The sequence below is a fragment of the Nipponia nippon genome, unplaced genomic scaffold (genome assembly GCF_047370975.1).
Source record: "Nipponia nippon isolate SJK-2023a ecotype South Korea unplaced genomic scaffold, ASM4737097v1 scaffold_5, whole genome shotgun sequence".
Taxonomy (NCBI): Eukaryota; Metazoa; Chordata; class Aves; order Pelecaniformes; family Threskiornithidae; genus Nipponia; species Nipponia nippon.
Window position 1 is genome coordinate 65,938,567 of NW_028262369.1, and position 12,750 is coordinate 65,951,316.

Below are 12,750 nucleotides of genomic sequence, written 5' to 3' on the forward strand. Positions count from 1 at the left end.
CAGAAGCACGAGCTGCGGTACACCCCTACTGCAGATCCTGTTTGGTGGTAAATGTGAACTTCGTTACATGCAAAAGGTTGTGGTTCTTGAAAGGATGCCATTAAAAAAACACAACAAAACAAACCCCACAACATAGTCTGGGTCATTCTGTTTCTGTTAAAATATTTTGTAGTTTTTTCAATGGTATTGTTCAACGAATACCTTTCAACTATAGAATTTTCTTTTTTTAATAGCTAGAGAGGCATTTCTTTCAATAGCTTTGTCTGTGCTAGTAGAGCTTCTTTAAGATACTTGCCTTTTAACTAATTTAATTAGAAGAACAGAGGTGTGGTCTGTGAAAGGTAATTTGAGCCCCGTTTTCAAGTCGTGTTGTCAAAGAAGTCTGTAAGACCTTCATTGCAATATTAAAGTATAAATTGTTCTACCTTAAATTTTACAACATTTTTTTGTGTCTTTGTAGTGGGTACCACTTCTCAAAACCAGGAAAAATCTAAACTGTTTTACTTTCTGTTTCTTCAGTATATGAAGAATACTGAAGTATTTCGGCTTGCAAGAGAATGGATAATTTAAATGCAGAAAATATTCTCCCTGCCTTTAAAAATAATTGTACCATCTTTGTTAAAGCCAGTATTTTGGCTTTATACAATACTACTAAGAAAATTTTCCACAGATTATACTTAGAAATTTTATTCTTCTGTGTCCAGCATAATTCGAATTTGCATTAACTTTTTCTACTATATTTACAGAAATCTTTGTAAGGTGGGTTTTAACTTGAGTTATGAAATGGTGTTGGAGAGCACTGTGTAGATCTCTACATATACATAGAAAGAAACCTGTTTGTGTCCTGGCTCCTTCCCTCCCTGCTAACAAAAACAGTTTATTGTATTAAAAGCGCCTCAATAGCAAACCTCTGAATTTTGTTATTAAAAAAGCCCTGAGCCGCAGCTATTGAATTGATAACTTCATCATTCATACCAAGTGTTAAAATATGAAAATGTTGCAAAGAACCTGAAGAATGCATATGTGTTATACTCTTGCCTGCTTAAACATCTAGAGGGCACAAATGATGAATACAAAGCTTTGGGTATTACCTCTTAGGTAATCCTGTTTCAAAGACACCTCAACTCAAAATATAGGAAAAAAAACTTGTGTCTCAACTATACAGCCATAAGTTTGTGCACGGAAGCATCCTATAGTCATGGCTGAGAAAAAAAGTTTCTTTTACTTCGAATCTTGTTTTTATTCTGTTGAAATTTCAATATGAATTGGTTAATATGTAGGTTTGCTTTTACAGCAAGGCTGTGAGGGAGCTGTTTTGGTGGGGTTTTTGTGTGGTGTAATCTTGAGTAATCGAGATTTGAAGAAAAAACTAAGGACCTTCGAAATAATACTTTCTCATAAATTTATCCACCAGACTATATCTAGCCACTGCTGAATCATGTATACTTGGGTTAATCTTGCTATTTGCAGTTATTTATAGTCAGCAAATGAGAAAGCTAAAAACAAACCAAACACGTACACATGCACCCCTGCCCCCGAAAGCCTCTTTGTGTTCTATGTGCACTTTTCAGCCTGCATCTAACATGGTTTATTAGTGTCTGTGAAGTCCATAGGTGCACTATATGTGTGTCTAATTACTGGCACTACATTTGTTATGTTCCAGTAATCTCATTCAGTGTCGCTGAATGGGAGATCAAGTTTATCTTTTTAGAAGTACTGTTGACCACCCCCCCCCCTTATTCTTTTCCCTTCCTCGCTCTTACCAGTTTTAATCTCATCTTGATTCATTATTTGTTTTGCAGCAGTTACCAAATCCTGTTTCTTTGGGCTCTGCTTTCTTTCCTACACATCCACTGAATCTGTCAGTAGGGATAAGAGGTGACACCTTAACGAAATTTGGTGAGGTGGAAGCTCTTATTTTTGTTGAGTGAGTTTATTGACAGAGGGAGGTAAGAGTTGTAGCTGCTTTGCATATGTAAGGATTAGGAGTATTTAAAAACAAAAAAAAGAGTAGATTGTGCAGAACATGTGAGTACCATGTGGGCCATGTGACTGCATCGAGTTGATAGTTTTTTTTAAATCCCTTGGTGAAGTCCTCATTATAATTGTACATAACTCTTTTTCTAGGAAGCTGTCAAATTCTATGTAAATTCCATTTCCGTCAGCTGGAGGGGTTTTAAGGTCAACAGTGCTTTCAGCTGACTTTCGTAAAGAATTTATTTTTCTTTTTAATATGTTTCTGCAATAGAAGAAGGATTATCCCCATGTGCTGTGCTGAAGGGCATGGAGAGATTTTTGGAGGATGACTCTGCAAACTGCATCTATTGATTGTAATAAGAACCATGCTGTGTTTCAGTTGCTGTCTGTAACTGGGATGGGGAGGACACTTTAAGTGCATTGCGCTCTCAAAGGAGTAAATGAGGAGATTTAAACTCACTTCTTAATTTAGAGTTTTGAATCTGTATGCTGTATTGACTTGCACATGGCAATGTATGAAAATAAGAGCTTAGGCTGAATCTTTAATAACTGAAAATTTCAAGACATCCTTGTAGGCAGATGCGTATAGTGTGTGTATATATAATGTCATCAGTCTGTGAACATGCAAGCAATCTTGTTCATTTTGCACTTAACAGATTAAGTTTTGATATGCTAGTTAGCTGCAATTTATTGTTCCAAAGCAGTGGTCCAAATTCTCTGGTAACAGCTATGCTAGCTCACCAATTTGCATAACAAATTTTCTAAATTACAAATCTGTATTGATAACCTGAAAATCAGCTCTTTTCACTTGGCAGTTATCCAACAAATTCCAAAACAAGTACCGTTCTAAGAAGTGACTCCTACTGATGCTCCAGCAACACAGTTATGTATAGAGGCCAAAAATCTTGGGTCTTTAACTGGCAATAATTAGGATATATCTCTCTTGAAGTAAATTTGGCTCCCCAAATCCTCAGCTCTTGGTTTATATGTAAATTATCCTAAGTTTGCTAAATGTTGGTATTCTAAGCATAACACTAGGATTGTTACACTTGTTGGAACTATAGTCCAGATGGTAAAATGGGGGTTAGTGGTTTTAGCAAATAATGTCACAATATATACATTGTGAACGACTTCTTTTTAAAAGAATTGTGGTTAGCAGTAATCCAGACCAGACTTCTTACAAAAGTTGTTGTGAAAACTGTTCCAAATAGTCACTGTTGTATAAATAATTACAATAAAAATCACATTAGTAATGTACACATATTAAAAAAAAAAAAAAAAGGCCTGTACCTTTAAAGGCAGGTGAAATAAGCTGGTTTAAAGGTATGGATTTGTTTTCAGAGGAACTGGGAACACTGTGTTCTATCTGGATTGCCTAGTGAAGGTGAAAACATCCAAGAACCTGTTGGTTAAGTTATGGCCTTTTGTTTTCAAACAAATACAGTGCTATTGTGCTTCACGGTTCAAATAATTTCTGATGTGTTTTTGATTTGCCTGGCTTTAAAACTTGACTTGCTCTTTGATAGCTGATAAAACTGAATGTTTTACATTAATTTATACCCTTTCTAAACCAAAACCCACATTATCTATATTAGATTAGCTTTGCTTTGTTATTGGGACAGTTCTTGGTTGCTATTTTTAATGCATACGTGGGTCTGCATTAAAAAAAAAAGTAGATATTCACTGAGTTTTAAAACTGAGCTTTTGGGGTGGCAAATCTGTGAGTTTTAAAGCCTTAAACTGTAAACGCTAAAGTAAAATACACTCGTCCTCATGTAAGCCTTTATTTTTCAACAACATGATGTACTGTTGCCAAAACCGGCTCTGCAATGTATAAAGGTGGCCTTTACAAATCCAAAGCTTGAGAAACTTGTATTTAGATCTGGAATGAAAATGAAGTGCACAGCCTTGTGGACATCTAACATGTCTATACCTGAACTGTATCAATCCGTACAGTGCTATTTATAATTTTACAGCTAAGCAAAACCCAAGTTATTCTGTGAGTATGTTACAAAATCATGTGTTTTCTTGCTCTTATGAGTCTTCAGCCTAAATACCTAAGTAATTATTGAGTGGCCAAATGTTCATTAATAAGTCAAGTGTAGAGGACAGAAACATGTTGACTGAATCATCAGTTGTGCCAACATTTTTTTAAAACCGAGGCAGTAGAGCTTAGGCCTTGGTAAGCTGTGATGACTATTTTTAATACCGCTCAAATAAGAAAAAAATATTCCCACTCAGTCTGAGGGTGGCAAAATAGTTCAGGCTTATTTAATGTGTGATGAGCTACAAAACTGTTTTGTTTTTCCAACTTCTCTACAACCCTGCCTTTTCCTGTCCTGTTCTTCCCCACTCCACAGAAACCTCACCAAGCAGGTGCTCAAAGGCGAGGGCTCCACCTGCAGCGTGTTTCTGCACGCTGATGGTCATTCACTGCCTTTCCCCTTAGCTGTCCTCCTGCCGCCATAGGAAAAAAAGTTCATAACCCTGAACCTACAAGGCACGTGCCAGAAAAAGACTTCCAAAATCTGTGCTGGGGAGCTGGGGCCGTCCTGGGTACGTGGCCGTTGTTTATAGCGGTGAGGACCTCTGCTGTGCTCAGTCCCCGGAGCGGGAGCAGGTGAAATGCGAGGCGGCGGCAGCGCCTACGCAGGATGCAGTCATAGCGGGAGGAAGGGCACGCTGACTCTGCCTCTAAACAGCAGGCGTGAAAATCGGCATCTTTGGCCTACCCTGAGGAGCTTGCGTGCTTTTCCCATCCAGAGCATTCAGTGCTAAATGCAGAGTGTGTTGGTGTTGAGTTCAGAAAGAGTTTGTTTGGGGGTTGGTTTCTGGGGGGAGTGAGAAGGGCAGGAGGGGATTAATTCCTACCTCTGAAATGACATGGATATCTCTGATCTTGTTTGGCTTTTATGACCTTTGCACTGCCTTCGTTGTGGCAGTAAGGAGACTGCTGAGAGTCATGAACGCTTCAATTGCCTGCAGCTTATGAAATCAGGACCATATTTCAAAGGCCTCGGGTCACTCTGAAAGAGACGAGGAATCTGGCAGAGAGACTTTCAAGGTGCTTTATTTAGTCTTCCTAGGGACTGTGTCTCAAGAAGAGAAGTGAGGTCATCTTAGAGGGACAAAGAGCTATTGACAGACTCTGCAGAAGAAGGATTCGTCATGTCTCCCTGTGGCTTGGTTGCCAGTATCACATTACCAAGAGCTGATTTGTACTTCACAGGCGTTTGTCAGTGAAAGGATTTTGTTGTTTTTCTCCAACGTGTGCTCCAACTGATAAGTGAAGTTGCTCTGATGTTGTGTTAGCATACTCGCGACCCTGTACTCTTCACAATGTTTCATCTCCCTAGGTGTCACGCATGCGGCTATATGGGCAGCTTGTATTTCGTACCTTAGTGCAGCAGTGCCTCCGGAGCTGAGAACATCAGCCCAGGGAATCCTGCAAGGTCTCCACTTGGGTCTGGGCAGAGGATGCGGGGCTATGGTTGGAGGGGTTTTGGTCAATTACTTCGGTAAGCAAAAATTGTATTGAAGAATTTTATTTTCTTTATTGAAGTTCCGGTTTTACTGAACTACCAGCTTTAAACTTATTTATGCTTAAGGTATTGTTATGTTTTAAAGAGTAATACACTGTGTATAGATCATGCAGTCATAGAACTGCTCAGGCTGGGAGGGACCTCAGGAAATCTCCAGTCCAGGCCCCTGATCAAAGCAAGGATAGCACTGAATTCAGGTCAGGTTGCTTATGGCTTTGTCCTGTCAGTGTTACAGACTGAGTAAATATGTTATGCCTAGGTATTTTTAGTATTGTGTGAGCAAATCTCTAACCTGATCCTTAAGTAAGATGAATGAATCGTTTGTGAGAGAATAGGTTGATACTATGCAGCCTCTCGATGAACAAATGAGAATCTAATTACTTAGTTAAAAATCCTTTGCAAAGCCTGTAGAAGAAGTGTTGGGGGAGGAAAATGTAATAAACCAAGCTAATATGAGTCTACATGGGACAATACATACCCAAGGAGCTCATAATGCTGACTCATGTTGTATTATTCTATTAAGTAAGTAGAATTAAGTAGTAGTAATTCTCAATTAAAAAAAAAAATCTCATTACAGGTCCTGCTGCCACATTCAGAGGAATAGGGATGGCTTGTTTAGTGATCCTTCTTCTGTTTGCACTGATCCAGTGGCTGTTGGTTCCTGATGAAGACGAAGGTAAATATTCACTGAGACACTACAAAATTAGAGCTAGTGAAAAAAGGTGTCTCTGAAGCTGCTCCCTGCAGCTTTAATTTTGTATGTTTGGTGTCTTTACTCAGATTTTGACAAAACAGTTTGTTTTCAAGGGAGAAGTTTTTTCCTGAGCAATGATAGAAATTGAAGTGGTGCGCTGCTGCTGCTGTAAGAAGGGCAGCATTGAGTTCTTGGAGGTCAATGGAGGAAAGCGTAACATATTTCACTACCTGTATGTCCTCTCTGTTCTGGGAACCCCTTAGGTTGGTCTTAACAGCTGTAGTGAGTCATTTCAGTTGCATCAGTTCTTTAAGGTCACCTTGACCGCTGCATGCTCTCATAGTCTACCAGTCCAAGCCACCTCTGCCAGAAATTGTAGAGATGGCTTCAGAGGACAGAAACTTTTATAACTGCCAGAGTTCTGTTCTGGCACTCGAGAAATCTCCCCTCAGGTGGAACTTGTACTTTTTCATCTCTGCCTTTGTTAATATAAAGGCTAACCAGAAATGAAATACTTAGTGCAAAGTTAAGAATTTAGCATAAATCTAATTCTTACAAAGACAATAAAACTGTGGCAAATTCTGAGAAGTCATGAATTTTACCCGAACATTACTTTCTAATATGAGCTTTGAGTATGAAATGAAAGTTAGTTTTCTTTAGCTGCAATATGAAATAGATTGTCCTTGACTAGTTATCAAGTTGCCTGTACTGAAGTGTTCAAATATTTATTTTGCTAGAATTTTCTTCACCTCTGTTAAAACAATAATGGCAAAAAATGGAAAGGTGAAAAGGATATTTCCTGTTTGTTTCCCATCAACTTTCAGTTAATTACATGTGAACTTACAAAAGAATAGTTTGTTCTTAGTGGCCTTTTTCTATCTAGTTTGTTTCAGTCTTTGGTTTTCATTTTAATACACACTATCCATCTTAAGAGTGTGTATCTTAATTTTAAGCAAGGCAGTCATTAGGTTGCTTTCAACAAGACCAGTTGGATGAGTAAAACTAAGCATGTGGTCAAGTGTGTGCAGGATTAGCCTCTTCATTTCTTCACTACTAGAGAACATCCAGCCATTGCTTAAAATATCCAGTACTATCTAAGAGTCTGTAAACAAAGTATGATTTTATAATTTTGGAGAAAAGACATTTTTAATCGGTAAAATATTTCTACTAAGAAAAAATATTTTCTCAAAATTTACAGAATGTGTTATTTACAGACTTAAAGAGAACATACAGCTATTACTTAAAATATCTAACAGTTTCTAAAAATATCTCTTTAATTACTTCTTGTATATAAATACTCTGGCTCTTCAAGATTGTAAGACACATTGCGTTGGGTCATGACAGTCATTTTATGCGTGACATTTCAAGACAGTTGTAAGAACTATTTCAGATTATCAGAAGACCTTATATGTAAAGATCTGTTGGGAGGATTTCTTCCTTTACCTGAAACTCTGCAACAGATATTTTGTCTCCTCCAGTGTGTCACTAACCTTGTTTTTTTCTCACTAACTGCATAACTTCATCTCAGTAACTACGGAGGGATGGTTTGTTTCTTAAATAAAAAAGTGGTGAAGACGTAGAACAACTTTAAGTCAAATCAGTAGGTTTAGAAGCTTTAAGGTCAGAAACAGCTGTTGCGATGATGTAGGCCATGGGAAGCCAGTGTTTAGTTACAAGTACGAGTGAGTTGTAAGATGCAGGCTTTATGCTGAGGAGTAAGTTTGCTACAGGTCTAAAAGACTTATTTCAATTTGCATGTAACATGAAGATGACTTGAATTTTCATGTAACATGAAAATATGTATTTCTAACAGCTAGCTGGGAACAAATGGACCGCTTCATACTCATTCGCCCCTCCTGTTTATGCAGCCATCTAAAATACCTCGCTGCAGTTGCAGAACAGCCTTGCTTGTAAGGGCAACATCCACCTCATGTTTCCCTAACTAGATTGTGGCATGTCTCGCCAGCGATAACCATGTTATGAAAGCAAGAAACACTTAGCGTTCATTGTCTGCTTCACATTTTTTTAAGCTTGTTGGGTTTTGCCAGTGATTATTTTGTTTTAAACTTCAGAAAAGACAATGCTGGCGGAAAGGATCCCAGTGCCTTCCAGTCCTGTTCCCATAGCAACTATCGACCTTGTACAACAGCAGTCGGACGATATCATGCCTCGGACTGAGCCCAGACTCCCTCTAAAGAAAACGAAACACCAAGAAGAGCAAGAGGATGTGAACAAGCCTGCCTGGGGCATCAGCTCTTCTCCTTGGGTCACCTTAGCTTATGCTGTCTACCAGATAAAAGAGATGGTTAAACTATCCAAAACTAATCCAACTCCCGAGAATCAGCCTTTGCAGGTAATCTTCTAATGTACAGGAAGTTCTTACGTATTTGTTGGATGCCTGAAAACCTTTATAGCTGTGTAAACCTGTTAGTACCTAGCAGGTATTCTCTGTCAGCTTGTAATAAATTCGGAGTTGTGAAACAGTAGTTGAAATACTGCATGAAATAGAGTTGTTTTCTATTTATGGTACAGCAGAAATAACTATTTTTGCAAGTATTATCTTCCTGAAGATGGGAGGAGAGGGAGAGACATAGAAAGAGACTCTGTTTTACAGGCTCGGATATACCTGAATTCCCTTTAAGTTTACGTTTGTTTTCATATTGGTTGGAATCTTGTGGGTTATGCATTTTGCAAAATTTACAATGTGATAGTTGGAACATGAAGATGCACAGCTGCGTAACAGAGAGTAAAATGATTTATATTTTGTTTTGCTTCCTTGGGTGATGCCGTCCAGTGTCTACATTGTTGCAGAAATAGGTGTTCCAGACAACTACTGATGGGATACAAAGCCTTCTGTTCAAATAAAGTTAATCTCTTTTTTTTACCTAGAGTTATACCAGATGAGAGCCATTCTGTGACTTAAAATGTCTGATTGCTGGGACTTACTTTACACCATTTTCCTTCTGTCCAGTCTCCCCCTACAATACCTTGTAATACCTTTAGCTTCATCAATGATTATATGGGCTTGGATCTGGTATTATCTTCTGATGCTTTGGACATGCCTTTCAGAACGGAGCTGAAGCATACTGCTTAAGGAAAGTAGGGAAATGCTGTCAATGCAAGTTTTAGAATAGCATGGTTAATGTTAAAACCACTGTGTTTACCTGTCTGGAAGGAGTGGGTGAGATTCCTTCTTATGCACCCGGTAGGCGTAAATGCAGAAATGCTTTTTCCACAACTGCTGTCTTTAGAAATGGGTAATTTGGGATATGAGTGTGAATCAGCAGAGCAGAGTGTGTAGGAATTTCACCTGGTCAGTGATCTCCTGCCTTTCTTATTTGTCTTTATTCTTGAAAATATATTTACAGGCATGTCTGCTTTAGGCTGGTTGGGTTTCTGTTTGTTTGGTTGAACTTCCCCGAGTCGAAGAACATGTTTTTGGTAGTGACACTGAAGATATCACTGAGTCTGACATCAAAGTAATTTGTTCAGACAAACCGCTCTGTTTGCCATTGGTAAATGTCCTCAGGGTCTTTGTTAGTATAAGCTGTCCCCTTTTAAAAAAAGAAATGGGAGAAAAGCAGTTGCACAGAACTTACGCAGTGAACGTGGCAAGAAAAGATTGTTTTGCAGTTGTGTGGTGTCTGAGAGGGACTTGTCCAACACTGCTGGACACCACCCAGCCGCTTCACTGAGAATTGTGACGAGGCCAGAAAGGCTTTCGTGCCTGTTGGCATCTCTGTGGTGCATGATCTCTGCGTTATTCTTTCCTTCCTGTAAAAATGCAGTGCTGATATAAAAGTAGTTCTTCTTGTCTGAGCAGTATCTTGGGGAGGGAGGGAACTATTGAGGAAAGCTATATTTAAGGAGCATGAAAAAATTTTACAGAATTGTTTGGTCAAAATAATGATCTTGTCTGAACACTTTGAAGTCCAGTTAATTGGTGGTTTTTTCCCTTGAAATACAACAAGTTTGTTTTTTGCATGCTTCTTGGGAAAGCGCAGTTAGGAAAACAGATGGAAGGTAAGCGACTGTCTGCTTGCTTTTAGTGTCATCTGGGTTTAAATGTACTACTTTTGCTTTGCTTCTTTAAGTTTTATTTGTTATGTTGCGGGCATTCAAAGTAAGCGCTTTGTGAATTTCCAGAAGTGCTTGAATGCATCTGGGGCTATACCGCTGGGGATAGTGTCATGAGTGTTTATATTGACTTTTTGCATGCAATCCTTTTCCCTCTAGAAAATCAATGAGAACTGCAGTGCTTCATCAGCCAGCTCAGCAAGACAACCCCAAAATCCGACAGATTCCAGGCAGTCTAGAAATTGTTCAGCACCAACGCCTACAGCAACATCAGATTCCCAAGTAGATGGCGACCGCATTGTGTCGGATCATGATGCTCAGCCTGCTGCTGCAGGGCCCTGAGATGTGCTCATCTTATCAAATCCAGTGCATGGAATTCTGCTTCTCACCTGGGAAATGCTGGAGTAGGAGCTCAAAAGTAGGACTTCCTTCATCTTAACGATCATAATGTGATGCAGTGCAAGCTTTTAACTATATAAAGAATATTCATGTGACTACATAGAGCAACATGAGCAGGGAAGCCAAAAGTTCGGAATTCTTGAGGGAAGTGGTGTGGCCAGATCCAACAGTAAGAAGAATTCTTGGCTGCTTTGCTAAAGCTGAGTCAAGTGCTATGAGATTTCTTTGCAATCTGTAGAAAAAGGGAGTTCAGTCTTCACTTGTTGAGGCACAGAGTGTCTGCCTTGATTGGATAATTTTCTTCTTTGAATTTGTTCCCAAGACAAAATGAAAAGACTTTTCTCAGGAGAGAAACTGAGTTTCCCTGCGTAGTCTATTAGAAAATATCAGATCCAATAAATATAGGAACAGCATGAAACTGTCTCTGTAAAGATTTCTCAGAAACAGAGTAGCTTTAGCAAGCGTATCTTCATATTATGGTGATGGATTAAGTAAAACACACATATTCAAAGAATATGTTTTTGAAGCTAATGTTATCTTGTTTGAGATAAAGGTTTAGTTCTGCAAAGCAAAGATTTTGAACTGGTGTTTTAGTGAAACAAAAAAGCTGGAGGAAGGCTTCTGAAGAAGTTAATCTCTGCGCTTGCAGCCCTTCAGTTGGGCATAGGTTGTGTGCGTTTGGGTAATTATAGGTTTGATGTTGTATTGAGACAAGAATCTTTGATCAAGATTGCACAACCTGAGATTGATCAAGGTTTTCAATGGACACACTGTCTTCTTGGTTTTTTATTTCATCATCTATACAACGGTTTATTTAATGCAGTGTAGTTACTGTGGTTATTTATTAAGAAAACAGTAAGCTTTAAGTGCCTAGGGAAGGTGGGGGGGTAGGGAGGAATCGCCTAAAAATCTTAATGAGTAAGATTATAGGGACAAAGTTGTTGATGCAGAAATCAAGTAGAGTGAGAGATTCTCAGGAGGAAGCAAACGTAACTAAATTGCAGTATGTTTAGGAAATTACTTTGCCCAGTGTCAAGACACTGGAAGACTTTGGATTATGTTTCGTTATGCTTTTCAATATAACTGCAGCCAGCTCACTTGCTGGAGCATAGTGACAATTGCTGCTGGAGGGAAAGCCTTGGGCTCTTGGAGGAGTGTGGGGGGGTTAGTCAGGAGAGTATTTTGGCCCATTTGCTTGTATTAACAGCTTGTTCCTGGGAGATTCTGAGCGCTCAGCTTCTGCGGGACTGAGTGAGTGTCACGCAGCCCTCCTTGAAATCAGAGGTATGTTATGTGTCAGGCCTCCCATGGGGAAGATGCGTGCTGTGGGACTCTACAGCGATCCAGAGGCAAGATTAACAGGAGCACAGGGCTAGGGGAGAGGAAGATGGCAGCAGCTAAGCAGGAAAGGGGGTGTGCAGTTTACCCACGTTGACATCTGTTTAGCTTGACTGAAGGGGTGTCCCATAGCTGTGCTTTTAGAACAACCCATGTTCTGGTGGTGCCTGGGACCAACACCATAGACAATAAAAAGAAACATTAATGACTAGCCACTAGTTACTTTTTTTGCACTTGAACCTAAATGTACTGTACTCACATAAATCCTCATGACTTGTCTAAGTGTCCTTTAAAATCAGAAATTTATTTATTGTATGTTTGTATAACTTGGGGGAGAACTAAAGACTGAACAGGTGACAGGACAGAAGGATGCTAAAAATCATCTTGAGGCAAACCAACCGTTCGTTGAGTTCATGCTGTACGGTGTTACCTCAGCTGCTACTGCATAGCACCTGGATTGTGAGGTGAAGAGCTTGTACACTGTGTTTACACTTCAGAATTGTGTATTTGAAATGCCTGCTCTTTTTGGAATTGTATGGTCATTCTATGTTGCAAAATGGACATGTACACCTGGGTTTTGATATTTGTGAAACTGTAAAAACTGTGGTAAGAAATATAAAATATCCATAATGTATTTAACGGTATCAATCTGAACTTTTATTACATTTGCTTATATTATGGTGCCAGCAGTGAACATAATCACTGGAATTGAAAATAATTCAA

The 12,750-nt window shown here is 39.1% G+C and overlaps 1 protein-coding gene across 3 annotated transcripts in view; it reads left to right on the forward strand.

Moving 5' to 3' along the window:
• The window catches only part of MFSD6 (major facilitator superfamily domain containing 6), a 30,588-nt gene extending 17,927 nt beyond the window's left edge, over positions 1–12,661 (forward strand). For 2 of the 3 annotated variants that reach the window (XM_087731697.1, XM_087731696.1), the window contains 4 exons: positions 5,334–5,495; positions 6,097–6,195; positions 8,286–8,566; positions 10,450–12,661. In XM_087731697.1, the coding sequence (XP_087587823.1) occupies positions 5,334–5,495; positions 6,097–6,195; positions 8,286–8,566; positions 10,450–10,632 (725 nt within the window). In that variant the 3' untranslated portion in view covers positions 10,633–12,661. Of the gene's footprint in view, positions 1–5,333; positions 5,496–6,096; positions 6,196–8,285; positions 8,567–10,217; positions 10,237–10,449 lie in introns of all 3 variants that reach the window. The other variant, XM_087731698.1, reaches the window with a different exon arrangement.
• Positions 12,662–12,750: the final 89 nt, after the last annotated feature.